The sequence below is a fragment of the Nerophis lumbriciformis genome, linkage group LG22, assembly GCF_033978685.3.
Source record: "Nerophis lumbriciformis linkage group LG22, RoL_Nlum_v2.1, whole genome shotgun sequence".
NCBI classification, from domain to species: domain Eukaryota; kingdom Metazoa; phylum Chordata; class Actinopteri; order Syngnathiformes; family Syngnathidae; genus Nerophis; species Nerophis lumbriciformis.
Genome location: NC_084569.2, coordinates 15847459 through 15864568, shown reverse-complemented (window position 1 = coordinate 15864568; position 17110 = coordinate 15847459). Strand labels below are relative to the sequence as shown.

At 38.6% G+C, this 17110-nt stretch overlaps 1 protein-coding gene across 1 annotated transcript in view; it reads left to right on the top strand.

Moving 5' to 3' along the window:
* The window catches only part of LOC133615521 (ras-related protein Rab-26-like), a 153618-nt gene that overhangs the window by 79718 nt on the left and 56790 nt on the right, over positions 1–17110 (top strand). Inside the window, exons 3-4 of the mRNA XM_061974162.2 lie at positions 994–1035; positions 9043–9109. Of these exons, the coding sequence (XP_061830146.1) occupies positions 994–1035; positions 9043–9109 (109 nt within the window). The remainder of the gene's footprint in view (positions 1–993; positions 1036–9042; positions 9110–17110) is intronic.

Below are 17110 nucleotides of genomic sequence, written 5' to 3'. Positions count from 1 at the left end.
AAGTAAGATTAAATATCTCAAATAAGGGTGATATTTGCTTATTTTCTGTCTGATAAGATGATTCTTCTCACTAAGCAGATTTTATGTTAGAGTGTTTTACTTGTTTTAAGGGTTTTGGTCCTAAATGAACTCAGTAAGATATTACAGCTTGTAGATTTTAGGACTTATATTGAGTAAAACATGCTTGAAACTAGAATATCAACTGTTGCAAAGCTGTGTCATCAACACTCACAAGTATAAAACTACTTTTTTAAAGTAATAATTTCTTACTTCAAGCATAAAAAATATATATAAATATCATTATGTCAAGATAATGGCACTAGCATTTGCTTAATTTCAGAAAATATTTCAACATATTGAGCAAAAAGGTCTCTTTTTTTCTACCAAGAAAAGTGCACTTGTTATTAGTGACATTATACTTATTTTAAGGTATTTTGGGGTTCATTCAGGTTAGCTAATTTTACTTGTTTTGGAAATTCTTGACAAGCCAAATTTTCTTGTTCTATTGGCAGATAATTTTGCTTAGTTCAAATAAAATACCCCTAATTTTTGTATTATTTTTTTCTTGTTTTTGAACACTGACTTTTTGCAGTGTGCTCTTTTGGAAGATTTATATCTGAATTACCAATTGACGGGTTGGCGGAAAATGACTTTTTTCCCCCCTTCTGAACTGATTCAAAAATCAATATTTTTAAAAGATAACATGTCAAGGCTGCAGAGAACATAACACACAACACCATCCAAAGGTACATTTTTCCTTATTTGTCTCCATTTTGCTCTGGAAGTAATTTGAATTGAAATGCTCTGCTGTGCCAGGAAGCTCCATCTTAAATAAGCTTGTCTCACAGAGGATGGCCTCTTTAGGAGGAGGTGAGGCGAGCATCAAGGGTGAATCCTCTGGAGGGGGAGGGAAGGCCTCATGGAGTCATACATTATTCATTCACTCACACACCAGTGAAACCCTAATAATCACTTCTTGTTTCTCATTTCCAGAATAAAGTCCTCAACATTGATGGAGTCAAGGTGAAGCTGCAGGTAAGAAATGAATTTTGGAAAATCCCCGGTAAAAAATAAGTTCATTAAAGAGCTAATAGAGATATGTCAGTCAATGTGAGCCCATGAGATGGAATGCACGTGGAAAAATGCATGTTGCTGCTCTGCAAGTGATGCATCAGAATCAGAATCAGAAGTACTTTTTTAATCCCCGAGGGGAAATTAAGATTTTCAGCACAATCCCATTCAAGATCAGACAAACATTTTTCAGCCACACTAAACCATCGTTTAAGGTCCCCCTCCCCGGACAAATTTGTACACGGGTAAGTGCGCCGTGTATTTCTTGAATCTCCGGCACTTAGCTTTGTATGGACTCATTAATCATTTACAAGCTGAGTTCGAAGAGGAAGTGACGCCAGAAAGACCGCGCCCCACACAGGAAGTGACGTCAGAAAGAACGCCAGCTTCATAATAAAGCGGTTTCGTAACTCGGAGCTAACCACTGGAAATATGTAGGGGAGTCATCCAGACATGCTTGTGTTTCTCCTTTTTCTACATGTACTTGTGGAAATCAGACATAAATACCTTAAGAGAAAGCGATTGCAGCTATTAGGGATACAACACTTCTCAGGTGGCAAGAGAACTTTCTAATGTGCAGGTCAGCTGGGATTCTACTTAGCGAAAGACTTTGTCCATAGGTCGAAGGAGAGTCAACGAGAATGCAGGCTCCCGTGGATGTGATAAAAAAGGTAGCGTGTGCTTTGTATTACCTGGCCGTCGAGGGAAAACTACGGAAAACGGCAAATGCATTTGGACTGGCAAAGCAGACTGTATCAGTTATTGTACGCCATGTATGCCGCGGACTCAACGTCTAGGGCCAGAGTATATAAAGTCACCAAAAACAAATGGACAATGAAGGTAAAGGCAATAGAGTGAGGAGTGTCCTGACCAGATATCTACATCCCTAGATTGATTGTTGTCAAATGTTCTTTGTCACTTTGTGTACTTTCGTGTCCAATAAGGATTTGATTAATTTATGATGGGCTCAGGTGGGATTCACTGCAATAGGGCCCCACAGCACACTGGATTCTGTCATGACAAGGACTATGGTGATGCAAATTACTGTGTGGATTGCTTTCCCTGGGTGCAAAACGACTTGACTGGATGATGCGTGAAAGTAAATACATGTTTAATTATTTACTCAAAAAAGGAACAAACAAAAGGCGCGCACAAGGCGCTGAACAAACTTGGCTATGAACAAAACTAACTCTTAGACAGAAATTATGGACATGAAACAAAACCACACTTTCTGTGACGTGAAAAAGCAAAAACGTACGTGGCATGGCATGAAGCATAAACTATAGAATAAACAGGGCATGATAATGTCAATGTCGCCAGGACGACCAACTGAAAACGACAGGCTTAAATAGTCTCTCTGATTACAAACAGGTGCGTGAGTCCAACACGTGAGACAGGTGAAACTAATAAGTTGACATGGTGACCAAACAAGGGAGCGTAAACAGGAACTAAAAGAGACCAAAAACCAACAGGACATAACTGAACAAAACGTGACCACAGATCATGACAGATTCCAGTTAATTGAAATACCACAACACTGGATATTGTTCAGATAAGTTCAATTCAAGAACTTGCACACAAAGCAACACTAAAGGTGACTATGACGTGCGCATTTTCCGGGCATACATATTAGGTCGCGTTGCGCCGGCGGACGCGGGACGGAGGGGGTCTTAAACGGTGGCGTTGTTGTGTGTGGACAAGGATAAGGTTAGGTGGGATTTACGCTGGATAACCTTATCCAGCTTAGTGTAAACGGGACCTAAGCCTGGGCCCCTGGAGAGGGGGTCCAGACTGAGGCCAAGGGAAAAAACCTCATAGCCATAGCACACATAAACATGTGTGTAAGAGGGAAACGTCAAAGAACACTAAGGACATTAAATACATTAAAAGAGCAGTGCTGATACAACATGCTGCCACTCCAGCAGTGCCACTTCTACACACAGCCACAAAAGTAAAACAACAACAAAAACTAAAAATAATCAACCAATAATATACAATGCGCACACACAATTGCACCATGCGTAGACAAGCAACCAAACAAAGACATCATTTCAACACCCACACACACTGTGGTGGTGTTGCACACCATCGTCTGCTGGAGTGGGGGGGAAGGATGGCCAGAGACAGGAGCAGACCCAACAAAGCAACCAAGAGCCGAAAGCATGCACATGATGGTCCAATTAGTCCCTAAATGATAAATGGTCATGTTTTATCCATAAAACATTTTCAATTACTGCACAGTAAGAAACAGAATTGTTGTGCGTTCAAATATATTCATCAATCTGCAGCCACTAATTAAGTGTATTGTATTATTTGGCAGCTGAAAGAGGACTTTTAGTGTGCGTGTGCATGTATCTGTGTGTGTGTGTGTGTGTGTGTGTGTGTGTGTGTGTGTGTGTGTGTGTGTGTGTGTGTGTGGGCGAGCGCCCTGTTATGTATTTGTTTGCTGTAATTGGCTCTCCGTCACTTTGAGGAGAGTTGTTGTCGTCCCTCCCATTTTAATTCTTCATCCCACAGTAAATCAGGTGGGTGTGACAACAAACAAACGGGAAGAGGACTCAAAGTTGGCTTCAAAGATGAAGATTTTAATGTAAAAGCAAAGTTGGAAGAGGGAAAGTGAAAAATGATTTTATTTCTCTAGTTAGTAGTACAGTAGTTAGGTTACATAAAATGCAAGAGCTGTATCAAAAAGTCTGCAGGTGCAAAGATAGCAATTATGTTTATCAAATCAAACTTTATTTATGGAGCACTTTTCATATACAGGAAAGTGGCAAACACAAAGTGCTGTCCAAAAAAAAATAGAGAAGAAAACATACACACACACTCACACACACACACACATTCTTGTATTTATTACCTTCTTGAGACCTCTGAAAAATGCCTACCTCTTTAGGACCACCCTTTCTAGATATATAAAGATGTGTATCTACAACATTATTAATATATACAAACTATGCAAATCTAAAAAATGTACGCTTTTAGTATTTTTTATTTTATTTTTTTCGAATGTTTTGTTTGTAATTGGTTTTTAATCTTCATTATTTACTTCAAGTTATTACAGTATGTCTCTATATGCATTATCTTTTTGGATTATTATAAATTATGGCCAAAGGGGGCACATTTCAATTTCTTCCACACACTTGTTTTTACATATGTTGGCCAGAGGGGGACACTTCAAATTTTTACACACACTTGTTATTTCATATGTTGGCCAGAAGGGGAGCACTTTTGAAAGCAAAACACAGTCAATTAGAAAAATCCCTCCTTTTTGGAACCACCCTAATTTTGATAGATTTCACCACCAGGGGTGCCAGTGAGACATTCTCTATTAGATGCCATGGTTTTTCCGTATTGGGACCATGATTTCGGTCCTAACTTTTTCACCGGTCCTCATATGGAAGGTACTTTTCCTTGTTGATGTCTCAAGAAGGGTAGCAATACAAGAACACACACACACACATTTGTTTTGTTTAACTTTAGTATTTCCTTAGTTGTTGATTTAGTTCTGTTTTCAGCACCCGGATTTGTGTTTCTGGGTTGCCATGGGTGCTGATTATTTTCACCTGCTTCTGATTAATGGTCGGTACGCTCACCTGCTCCCGGTCACTAATCAGAGAGCTATTTATTCCTGCCTCTCGCCACACTCTGTCTGGCTGTTTTGTTTGCTACACACAAGTTACATTGGCAATCCTAGCTTGTAGGTCCTGGGCCATCGGCACATTCCGATTTTTGTATTCTTGCCTTGTTATGGTAATAAACCTTCTTTCTCACCTGCACGCTGCTTCCGGACGTCCATCTGCATCTTGGAGAAACGACCAGCGCATAACTACACAATCCCGCGTAACAATAGCAAAGCAAAAATAAAACAAAACATGGCATGGTACTCAGGATTTGGCATCTACACTGGAGAATAACTAAAATTAACGCCATCTAAAAAAAAAAGTATAAAATATATGATAAAATATATGTACAAATAAAATTATTTTTTAAATTAATAAGGTAATAAAAACATAACATTCAGAAAATAATAGTAGTGATATTAATAATTAGGATAGAAAACAACACAATAAAATAATTAAAAAACATAAGAGTTTAAGATGATCAATACAAAGCCTGATTAAAAGGGTGTGTTTTTAGCCCTTTTTTGTTTTTTATTTCAACGGTCTTTGCAGTGCCAAAAGAACCTCAGGGTCCGCGAGGGTTGACACGGTAAAAGCAGGTCAGATAGTTAAGAAGACGCAAGTGTCGGGGTATATTGGTGACGAACCCCAAGATGCAGAGATGACGGCAGGCATTGAGCGAGAAAACATGATTTAATATTATAGCAAAAAAACAAACAAAAGGGTACAAACAAAAGGGGCGCACAAGGCGGATAACAAACTTGGCTATGAACTAAAATAGCACAAAGGCTAACTGTCGACAAGAAACAAAAACACTTACTGTGACACGAAGGAACTATGACATGAGCAGAGTGAACAAAAGTAGACAGAGCTACAACGACAAGTATTATGACAGGTAGTAGTGACATCGACAATGACAATAATCCAGCAGTGACTGGAGGATAGGGCAGGTATAAATAGCAGCTGGCTGATTGACACCAGGTGTGGCCAGGTGCCAATCAGCCACAGCTGAGGGGACAGAGCACTCAGGGAGACAAACAGGAAACAGAAGCAAAACAAGAGCGCTGACAGGAAATACTATACACAGAGGAAAAACTAAAACACAACCAAACTGTCAGGGGCAAGCCTGACAGCAAGGCCATTAAGACATTTAAAAACGAATAATAGAACTTTAAAATTGACCCCGAAGCGGACAGGTAGCCAATGCAACAACTTTAAAACTGGTGTAATATGCTCCCGCAATCTGGTCCTCGTCAACTGAGTTTTGTAATAATTGTAGATTTCTGATATGCTTTTTGGGAAGGCCTAAAAGCAGGACGTTACAATAGTCTAAACGACCGGAAATAAAAGCATGCATTAGCACCTTCGTGTTGGCCTGAGAGCTTATGACTTATTTTTAAGCAACACCATCAAAGAGGTATTTTTTTCACTTTCAGCTTTTTCAATATCAGGGTTCCGGACTATACAAAGGTGCGGCTAATCTATGGATTTTTCTTCGCTAACGGCTAAATTATGGAATGGATTAAGCCAAGAAATCAAACAATGTACTTGTGACAGACTCGTGTCGTGCGGGTTCCGTGGACCACCAAATAGGGACATTACTGCGAGCAGGTTTTGACTTTTCTTTATTCTTTCAATAAAGCTGCGTCTTCTTGCTTCGGGTCGCTTTTCAGCTCCACCTCGCTCTGCTCGCTTCGCCGTCTGCTTTTCAGCACCACGTCGTTGTCTCCGTCTGGCTCTCGGTCTCTTGCGCGCTGCGACTGCTTCGGACTCTCCAACTCTCTCTCCCCCGTCGTTCACGGCTGCCGCCTTTTTGACCGTGTAAGGTGATGTTCGTGTGTCTAAGTGTCCAAACACCACAGATTTAGGTCATAACTTCAAATATCGGCATTAAGTTGTACTTGTGATCTCTTCTCACGGATAGGGCTGTCACTTTGCATACCAAGGTCAAATTTACTACCTGTTATCTTGCGAGAACTAATGTAGTCAACATGTGATGTCAAAGTTAAGGGTCCTGTATTATTATGTGCTCAGCATGAAATACTCCCTATTTACTTAAACCTGGTGGTCCACCTTCTCCAAGATGCATGTAAACATTCACCATATGCAAAACATAATATGAATATGAATAGACACTGAAGATCCCAATAGCTGTCTACTACGGTGCTTCATTTAAAAACAGTCTTCAACTCATTGAATATCATATTTGTTTTTATTAAAGGATGTCAATAGAACCAATCACCCAGGCATAAACATAATTTGTCACTTTGATAGGAGATAAGTGGGAGTTATTTTGAATTGCTTGTCAGAATTCACTCAATCTAGGATTGTGGACTTCCACAAGGTATACCACCAGACACCTTTTTGTTAAGCATTCTAACAAATGGAGTGAAGTGAAACAGTACCGTAATTTTCGGACTTAAAGGTGCACTTAAAAGCCTTTAATTTTCTTAAAACTCGATAGCAACCCGGAGCGCCTAATATACGAAATCATTTTGGTTGTGCTTACCGAACTCGAAGCTATTTTATTTGGAACATGGTGAAATGATAAGTGTGACCAGTAGATGGCAGTCACACAAAAGAGATAGATAGATAGATAGATAGATAGATAGATAGATAGATAGATAGATAGATAGATAGATAGATAGATAGATAGATAGATAGATAGATAGATAGATAGATAGATAGATAGTACTTAATTGATTCCTTCAGGAGAGTTCCCTCAGGAAAATTAAAATTCCAGCTGCAGTGTACAGAATTGAGATCGAATTTCAAAAGTAAAAAGTAAATAATGGGGGTATAAATGGAAACAAAATAGAAAAACATTATAATAAGAATAAAAAGCAACAATGAGAATACGTGTAGACTGCAATGTGACTCAAGTAAACAACACCAACATTTTATATGTTCCATTGAAAATATAGAACATTACACACGGCACGCAAAAATCTATCAAAATGTTTTTAGTACGACTTTGGTAAGCTATGAAGCCGCACCGCTTGATGGATTGCACTATGCTTCAACATAAGAGTATTATTATGGTGTGTATAAGGTAAGACATTATCTGGCGACATTAAATTGGACCTAGTTTGTGAATGTGAGTGTGAGTGTTGTCTGTCTATCTGTGTTGGCCCTGCGATGAGGTGGCGACTTGTCCAGGGTGTACCCCGCCTTCCGCCCGAATGCAGCTGAGATAGGCTCCAGCACCCCCCACAACCCTAAAAGGGACAAACGGTAGAAAATGGATGGTTGGATATTATCTGGCGTTTTGTTTCGCAATATTATGCAAAATAGATGTTTCTTACCTTCTGGTACCTGCTGATCTATATTTGGGATCTGCATAAGTCATGAAAATTTGTGCGAATCTGCCATTGTAGTCCGTGCATACACCGTAGTCAATAAACTTTTTCTTTGTCTCTATCTTCTTGTTATGGGACTTTCATCCTCCACTGTTGCCATTTCTAATATAAAGTAGTGTAAAGTTCTTACTTATATCTGTCAGTAAACTCGCCATGAAAGCGCTAAAACATACCGGTGTAGTGAGTATACATTATCCACCCAAGGAACTGTAGTTATTAGAGAGTTCCGGTCGAACGTTTTTTCACGGGACACATTTAAAGACAAGTCAGTCAAGTAAAGTCTGAATGTCATTAAAACTGTTAGCTCCATCTTTTGACACTTCTTTCACTCCCGTCCTTGCACGCTACACCACTTCAACAAAGATGACGGGGAGAAGAACACTTTCGAAGGTGAGCCCCGTAAATAAGACCGCCCACAAAACGGCGCATCCGGAAGCGACTGTCAGACTGTAAAAAATAATCAATGCAACATTTCCACCAAAGAACCACCATTACATGTTATGTAGACCACAAGGAAGTGTTTTCAGTTTAGAAAAAAAATAAAATAATATTAACCCTTTAATGCGCCTTTTGTATGAAAATAGACCTGAATATGGTCTGGAAAATATGGTATTTTATTTTAAAGAAATTAAGACATCAATACCTCTTTTGGCCGATTGATGATATTTTAAGTAAACTAGTAAATACAAAATGGAGTATTATATTTTCAAAAAGTGGGATATATGTGTTGCAATTGCATCATTTTTGATACAGCTCTTTTACTTGAACACATGAGAAGGAAACTTGTACAGTTTATTGTCCTCTTTGGATGATGGAGAGCATCTAGAGTTCATATGACCTCACATGTGTCCTGAATGGTTGCGGTAAATTGAATTTGGCTTTTGATTGCATCTTGATGCACCGGAGACCTCACCAGGGGAAAACTCAATTCAAAACGAAAGACGAGAATTTTTCATTTTCTTTCATTTTCTGATCCGCTCGCCTCTCTGCAGATCTGGGACACAGCAGGGCAGGAGAGGTTCCGCAGTGTCACCCACGCTTACTACCGTGACGCCCACGGTGAGACCCAACTGTCGATGTCTATGTTTAGCTGGCATGCAGCTGTATGTGCACGTGATGATGTTTCACTTTGCTATTGATGGAATTTTATAGATTCTTCATTTTTGCAACAATGGCACTTTTTCTCCCCCCCACAAAAAAAACATACAAATTTAGACCATACATCCAATCATTTTAAGCATCGTTAGCGTGAATGCTTACATAATTTTCAATATTTTTCTGCAAAAGATATGATTCAAAGACAAGGGGCACCTGCAAACGTGAAAACTGATCTACTAAGCTCATGCATTGAGAATTGTGTTTCTTAAATGAGCAAAAGAAAGTGAGGGCAATCCATTTAGCGTGTTTGTCTTTATGCATATGCAGAATATATGCCGATTATCAGAACACCCACAATACCGCAAGGAGGCGATGCGAAAATAATCATTTAGCACTCGCAGTGTGATTTATCAAGACTAGAACTGTTCTGCGGCCGCTATTTTGCATCTATATTTAGCACGTTTTAAATGTGGGCCTAAAGTGTGAGAAAAGTTACTGGGTAAGAAGTAAAACAAAAAAAGAGTTACCCAAATTAGTTTGTTTACAGCGTATGATACTGAAAAATTGTATAATATCCTTATAATAATATAATTTTTTTTTTTTATAATTTACTGTGTATGAAAATAATGTATTATTGTTATAATAATATTTTTTTTTACAGTGTATGACACTGTAAAATATAATTTTTTTAATGATGTATTTTTTTATGTAATGTTTATAATAATAAAATAATATTACTGTACAGCGTATAATACTGAAAAATAGTATATTTATAATATAATTTTTTTATATAATGTTTATAATAATTAAAAAATATTACTTTACAGCGTATGATACTGAAAAATAATATATTATTTTTTATAAAATACATTTATAAATAAGACAGAGGTGCCAAACGTGTTTTAATTGAGGGCCACTTTTGACAGTGAATAAAATATGAATGAGGATTTACCTCATGATATTGTTACACAATGGTTCTTAAACTTTTGACCTCGGGGCCCAACTCTTGCACTACGGAGGGGCCCACTCAAATACCAAAACTGAATTAGTTATCTTACTCTTGATCTTAATCGTAATATTATATCTAACATAGCTACAGTTTATAACCTTGTTAAATGATATGAAACCATGTGTTAATAACAAAGATTATTATTTATTTTACACATAAACCTTAGGTTTAGGCTTACTAGAAAAATAAGTGCGAACCTACAGTATAAGAAGGGACTCATAAATAATTGATGAAAAATAACATTTACAAACGATTATGTAGTGCTAAAATTAACAATGAATACATTTTTTAACTTTCAAAAAAATAAAAAAAAATGTCAACAAAATAAAGTTTTTAGTCGTACTTTTTCTGTTTGATATTGTCATAACTGCCAAAAGTGGTGGACAATTGTACTACAACTAAGAAAGAAGAAACACTGGCCTATGTATTTGATTATCATATTTTTTTACATACACTGTAAAACAATTTTTTTGATTTTGCAGTAAAAAAAATGGCAGCTCTGTCACTAGAATTTGACCGTGATATTAAGTTTTTTTGGTTGTTTTTTTTTACAGCATATTAGTGTAAATGGGGAAACAAATTACGATTAAATTCTGGCATTTGAGTTGCCTTTTTTTTTTTTTTTACCGTATAAATTTGTTGTCATTTTTACAGTGCACAATTTGATGAATTACTTTTTTTTTAGTTTTTGTAGGATTTTTTTAAATATGTTTGGAATGTATGATAATATAATATAAGTTGCATTATTAGATAAGAAAGTTAAATAATCGCATGCAGTAGATGTATTTTTTTTTTCAGTCAAAATGGAAAGAATGGATACATTTATTTTCGGGCTTTTGCAGGCTTTGAGTTTGACACCTGTGAAATAAAGGTAATATATAAATAAACCAATTTTTAAAATTACAACAACAAAAAACCTCCATGAAGAAACAAATACATTGTAAATTATACAAATACTTAAAATAGTAAAATCAAACATTGATTTTACAGGTAGTATAATTGATAGTATCACATTTTAAGTAATCCATGTGTCATCATCATGTCTCTTCATTTACAAAACATTTTAAAAGTCCATACACTTAACAATTGTATATGATTTGTAAGTGTCACGACGTGGACTGTGGGGGGTTTGTTTTCCCGAGATGCAAGAGAAATTGGAGTGGACATGGCGTGAGGGTAAGGACATGATTTATTATATTACTCAAAAAGGAATAAACAAAAAGCGGGCACAAGGCGGAGATACAACTTAACTAATGAAAATAAAAAAACTCGCACTCGGGCAAAAACTATGGACATGAAACAAAACACTTACTGTGACATGGCATGAAGAGAGCAGAGGTAAATAATGGCATGAAGTGTGCAGAAGTAATGTTAAAGCAGAGCATGAATAATGTCAATGTCGCCAGGACGACCAACTGAAAATGACAGGCTTAAATAGTATTGACATGATTAACACAGGTGTGCGAGTCCAAGACGTGAAACAGGTGGAACTAATAAGTTGCTATGGTGACAAAAACAATGGAATGAAAACAGGAACCAAAAAGAGTCCAAAAAACAAACAGGACATAACTTAAACAAAACATGATCACAGACATGACAGTAAGTGCTTTGTAAAAGGGAAACTCCCAGGAAGCTTTGATAGCTTATAAGCAGGGACCCCCAATACAGTACATATAAGATAAAAATTCACACATCCTCACAGTTTCAATTTGTATTCTTAAAAGTCATTTTCTGGTAGTTGGTAGTCTTGCACATTGTAATTTTTTTTGCACATTTAATCCAAAAAGGGTGTGTATGTGTGTGACTATGTGTGGGGATTAACTGAAGAGTGTTACCCGGAAGTGTTGAGCGAGAGGTGCGGAAGTCCAAGGGGGGGAGGGGGGGGCAAGACAAGCTCGGAGGTCTGTGAGACAGGCAGGAAGTTGGGGGCAATAGCGAGGCGTCAAAGTCCGCGTCCAGGCGGGACGTCGAGATCCAAGAGGCAGCCAGGGAAGCAGAGGGAATATGGGGAGACGAGACACACAGCTCGTGACGCGGGAACGGAGGTCTGCTGCTGGGAGGCGACAAGGAGGACACGAGACAAAATGAACACGGCGAGGGAGAAAACACAGAGAGAGAAAGAATGCATAGAGCTTGACAGGTTTGGCTTACTGTACAGGACAGGTAGCTACGTTCTGGCACAGGATGCAGGTTCGCACTGACTTAAGAAGACAGATCCTCTCATCAGCGACAGGTGTGTTGATTGTTGATTGATGATTGAATGCAGCTGCTTGCTGCAGCCGGAGTGGCGCACGCCGGAGGTGCGTACAGATGAATGTGCACTGGGCCGTGACAGTTGTGGTATTTTAGGCTTCATGTTGCGCCACACATTTTCAATGGGAGACAAGTCTGGACAACAGGGAGGCCAGTGTAGTACTCGCAACCTTTTACTATGAAGCCACGCTGTTGTAACATGTGGCTTGGCATTGTCTTGCTGAAATAAGCAGGGGCGTTTATTTGCAGCCTATTCCATTGAATACAGGGTGAAAAGGATTAGCAAATCATTGTATTCTGTTTTTATTTACGATTTTGGGTTTTGTAGATGTTAAATAATTAATTTTACAAAAAAACAAGGTTCAGTGGCCTTGTGGTTAGAGTGTCCGCCCTGAGATCGGTAGGTCGTGAGTTCAAACCCCGGGCCGAGTCATACCAAAGACTATAAAAATGGGATCCATTACCTCCCTGCTTGGCACTCAGCATCAAGGGTTGGAATTGGGGGTTAAATCACCAAAATGATTCCCGAGCGCGGCCACCGCTGCTGCTCACTGCTCCCCTCCCCTCCCAGGTGGTGGAACAAGGGGATGGGTCAAATGCAGAGGGTAATTTCACCACACCAAGTGGTACTTTAACTTTAAACGTCAATAAATTCTCCAATTGATAATATTTTCAAAACCTTTTTTTGCAAAATATTCTTCGAAATGTGTTTTTTTTTTTTAAAAGCGAGAACACATTTAATAAAAAGCGCGTCATTAAATCCAGTTCTCACTGCACCTCCTCGTTGGATTTAATCTTTCTTCCACATCATTACCCCGGGTTTGCCCTCCAAACTGTCTATCCAATTAAAATCTTTCGCTTCGGTATCACCTTGATCAACACTTCCTCCGCTCACAATAAATTGACGTGCATCTCGCATTAGTCTTATGCATGCGCGTGTCCTGACTTCAACCACCGGACGATAACAAATTACCCAAAGACACGTCTCTTTAACTCCCCTCAAAGTAATGCAGCGCTCCCGGGAAGCTTCCGGCCGCTTTTCAACTCCACCTGGCGACTGGAGATGGACGAACAAACCACTAATGCCCATTTTCAGCATCATTTGTTTTGTGGTAGTCACACGTCTGAGAAAATAGCAGAGACAGGAGATCCACTATTAGAATGTAAAATAGTGTTCTCAGAGTTAAAATAACCTTGGAGCCATATTTGGTGTCTTAATGAGCGTTTAAAATGCTGGCTTGTTCTCCTCACACGCGCCCCCCCCCCCTCCCCCATGCAATGTCTTCTGGTGTTTCTGGAACCGTCTCCTTTGTATCGCCTACAGTGCATGCTCTGGACGCTTTGCAAACCGTCTTGCTACAGCGCACATTGATGTGCTGACTTCTGTAGACGCTTGCAAAATGCAAACAGGACCAAATAATCAGCCGGGGAAGATGAGGTCAGGGAAACGGTCTGTGTCCATCGCCTGCAGAACCACTCCTTCATCGACGTGGCCTTGCTAATTGTCTTTTATATTGTTCTATTTGCACAACTGCAGATTCAATTAATTAGCACACTTAGCATTTTGAGTGCATAGGAAAGTATACACACTTGTTCCTGTCATGTCTGTGTAATCATGTTTTGTTTTAGTCATGTTTTGTTTTGTTTTGTTATTGGACTCTTTAGTTTTTGGGCTTTTCACTCCCTTGTCTTGTTTCCATGATTACCCATTAGTTTCACTTGTTCCACGTTTGGACTCATTGTGCACTCTTGTTTGTCACCATAGCAACCCATTAGTTTGCACCTGTCACGTCACGCACCTGTTTCACGTTTTGAGTCACGCACCTGTTTTCGTTAATCATGTCTGTAGTATTTAAGTTCATTGTTTTCAGTTTGTCTGTCTGGTGACATCCCGCATTCATACCCCTGTCACACTCTGTCTACCTCTGCCCACTTCAGGCCACGTCCAAGTAAGTTTTTTCTATTAATGCCACAGTTAGTGTTTTTGTTTAATTGTTCACAGTTTTTTGCCCACGTGCAATTCTTTTTGTTTCGTTAGTCAAGTTTGTACTTCCGCCTTGAGCGCGCTTTTTGTTCCTTTGAGTGTTATAAATAAATATGTATTTACCTTCACGCCATGACCAGTCCAGCTTTACTTGCATCTCGGGAAAACAAACACACCATAGTCCCCGTCTTGACAGTTCCACATGTTGTTATTCCAAAATGGAATAAATTCATTTTGGTAATGACATTGTGAAAAGTTTTTGGTAACAATTTGGTATGAGGAAAATATTCATCATTAATTAGTTGTTTATTAACAAGCAAATTAGTAACATATTGGCTCTTAATTAGTCATTATTAAGTACTTATTAATGCCTTATTCTGCATGGCCTTTTTATACAACCAGTAAGCCCTTAACTAAGAGTCTTCCCTCAATAACCTCAGAATTATTGTTTATTAGTACTAAGTAAGGATGTTGTTGTATATAATTCTCCCTTTAATACCACTTAATGAATATAGTCTGTTCTTACATAACAAAGCACACAACTACAATTACAAGTGCAATTACTTACAACAGTTCCCCTCGTGTCCAAATAACTCTAAATTAAGTCTTTGTTACTTAGAATATGTTCCCCATACTAAAGTGTTACCAAATTTAGTATTTTGTATTTTTTACAAATGTACTGTATTTTCCGGACTATAAGGCAAACTTAAAATGTTTATTTTTTCTCAAAACTCGATAGTGCGCCTTATAACCGGTATGGAATAATTCTGGATTTGCTTACCGATCTCGAAGCTGTTTTATTTGGTACATGGTGTAATGATAAGTGTGGCCAGTAGATGGCAGCCAAACATAAGAGATACGTGTAGGCTGCACTATGATGGGTCTGAAGCAAACAACACCAACATTTTAAATGTTCCATTGAAAATATAGAACATTACACACAGCGCTCAAAAATGTATCAAAATGTTTTAGTACGACTTTGGTAAGCTATGAAGCCGCACCGCTTGAAGGATTGTCGGCGCATTAAACATACCAGTAGTATTATGGTGTGTGTATAAGGTAAGACATATTATCTAACGTTTTGTTTCGCAATATTATGCAAAAGCAACTTTTCTTACCTTCTGGTACCTGCTGATCTGTATTTGGGATCTGCATATATCCTGAAAAATTGCGCGCGTCCGCCTTTGTAGTCGAAAAGCTTCTTCTTTTTCTCTATCTTCTTGTTATGGGACATTCATCCTCGGCTGTTACCATTTCTAATATAAAGTAGTGTAAAGTTCTTACTTATATCTGTCAGTAAACTCGCAATGAAAGCGCTAAAACATACCGGTGTAGTGAGTGTATATTATTCACCCAAGGACTTTAGTTATTAAAGAGTTTCAGTCAGACGGTTTTTCACGGGACACATTTCCGGCGTGGTTGTTTCCGGATGAGGAGATGCTGCTCCGCTATTGATTGAAGTAAAGTCTGAATGTCATTAAAACAGTTAGCTCCATCTTTTGATACTTCTTCCACTCCCGTCCTTGCACGCTACACCGCTACAACAAAGATGACGGGGAGAAGATGCTGCCGAAGGTGAGCCACGTAAATAAGACCGCCCACAAAACGGCGCATCCGGAAGCGACTGTCAGAAAGCGGCTTGAACATCATCTATGCAACATTTTGACTAAAGAACCACCATTACATGTTATGTAGACCACAAGGAAGTGTTTTCCATTTAGAAAAAAATAATAATAATATGACTCCTTTAATCCATCCATGCACCCTATAATCCGGTGCACCTTATTTATGAAAAAAGATCAAAAATAGACCATTCATTGGCAGTGCGCCTTATAATCCGGTGCACCCTATGTGTCACACTGCGGTGAGGGATGTCTTGTCTTGGTTTCTTCTGTCTTGTGAATTGCATGTTTTATTTTGAAAAGTAACTCCTCTCGTGTCAGATCACTTGCCCTTCCTTTTGTGTCATCAGTCTGACGTCATCCCTGACCCCTGATTGCTTCCACCTGTTCCCCATTACCCTCATGTGTTTTATAAGCCCACGCCTCCCCTTGTTCTGTGCCAGATTGTCTCGTGTATTCGTGCCTCTCTAGATTCCATGTCCATGCCTTGCCTTGCCTCGTCTTGATCCTGAATTCCTTCGTTGCTATTTTGAGTTTTCCTTTTTTCCTCCTCAGCAGAGTGATTTTTTTTGTTATTTATTTTATTCAGCCGAAGTGGTGAGTTATCAGTTTTTTCTTTCATTCTTTCCTCAAATTTTTGAGTGACATTTTTTGTTAAACTTTATTAGATTAGATAAGTGTAGAATTTTTCAAAGCCATTGTTTCTTCCTCCTGTTGGAGCGTTTTTGTGTTAATAAATTGTATAGCATATACGGCGCCGATATAGTTCGTCTTTGTTTTTGTGTTTTCCTCCTTTCGGAGTGATTTTCGGTTGTTCCTATTTTTTTTTAAACCTTTTTTCGCAGACTAGTTTTTTGTTAATATAGATATTGTATTACCTTGACTCTGGAGGTGAAAGGAAGCTGTCAAAATAAAAGCCTGTCGAGGTATTCCCTACTCTGCATCTGAGTCCTATCCTTTTTACCAAGCCTGACACTATGTTCCGGAAAATACGCTAATAAAACTAGAAAATCACATATAAATAAGTATTCATAGCCTTTTCTAAATACTTTGTTGATGGACCTTTGTCAGCAATTACAGCCTCAAGGCTTTTC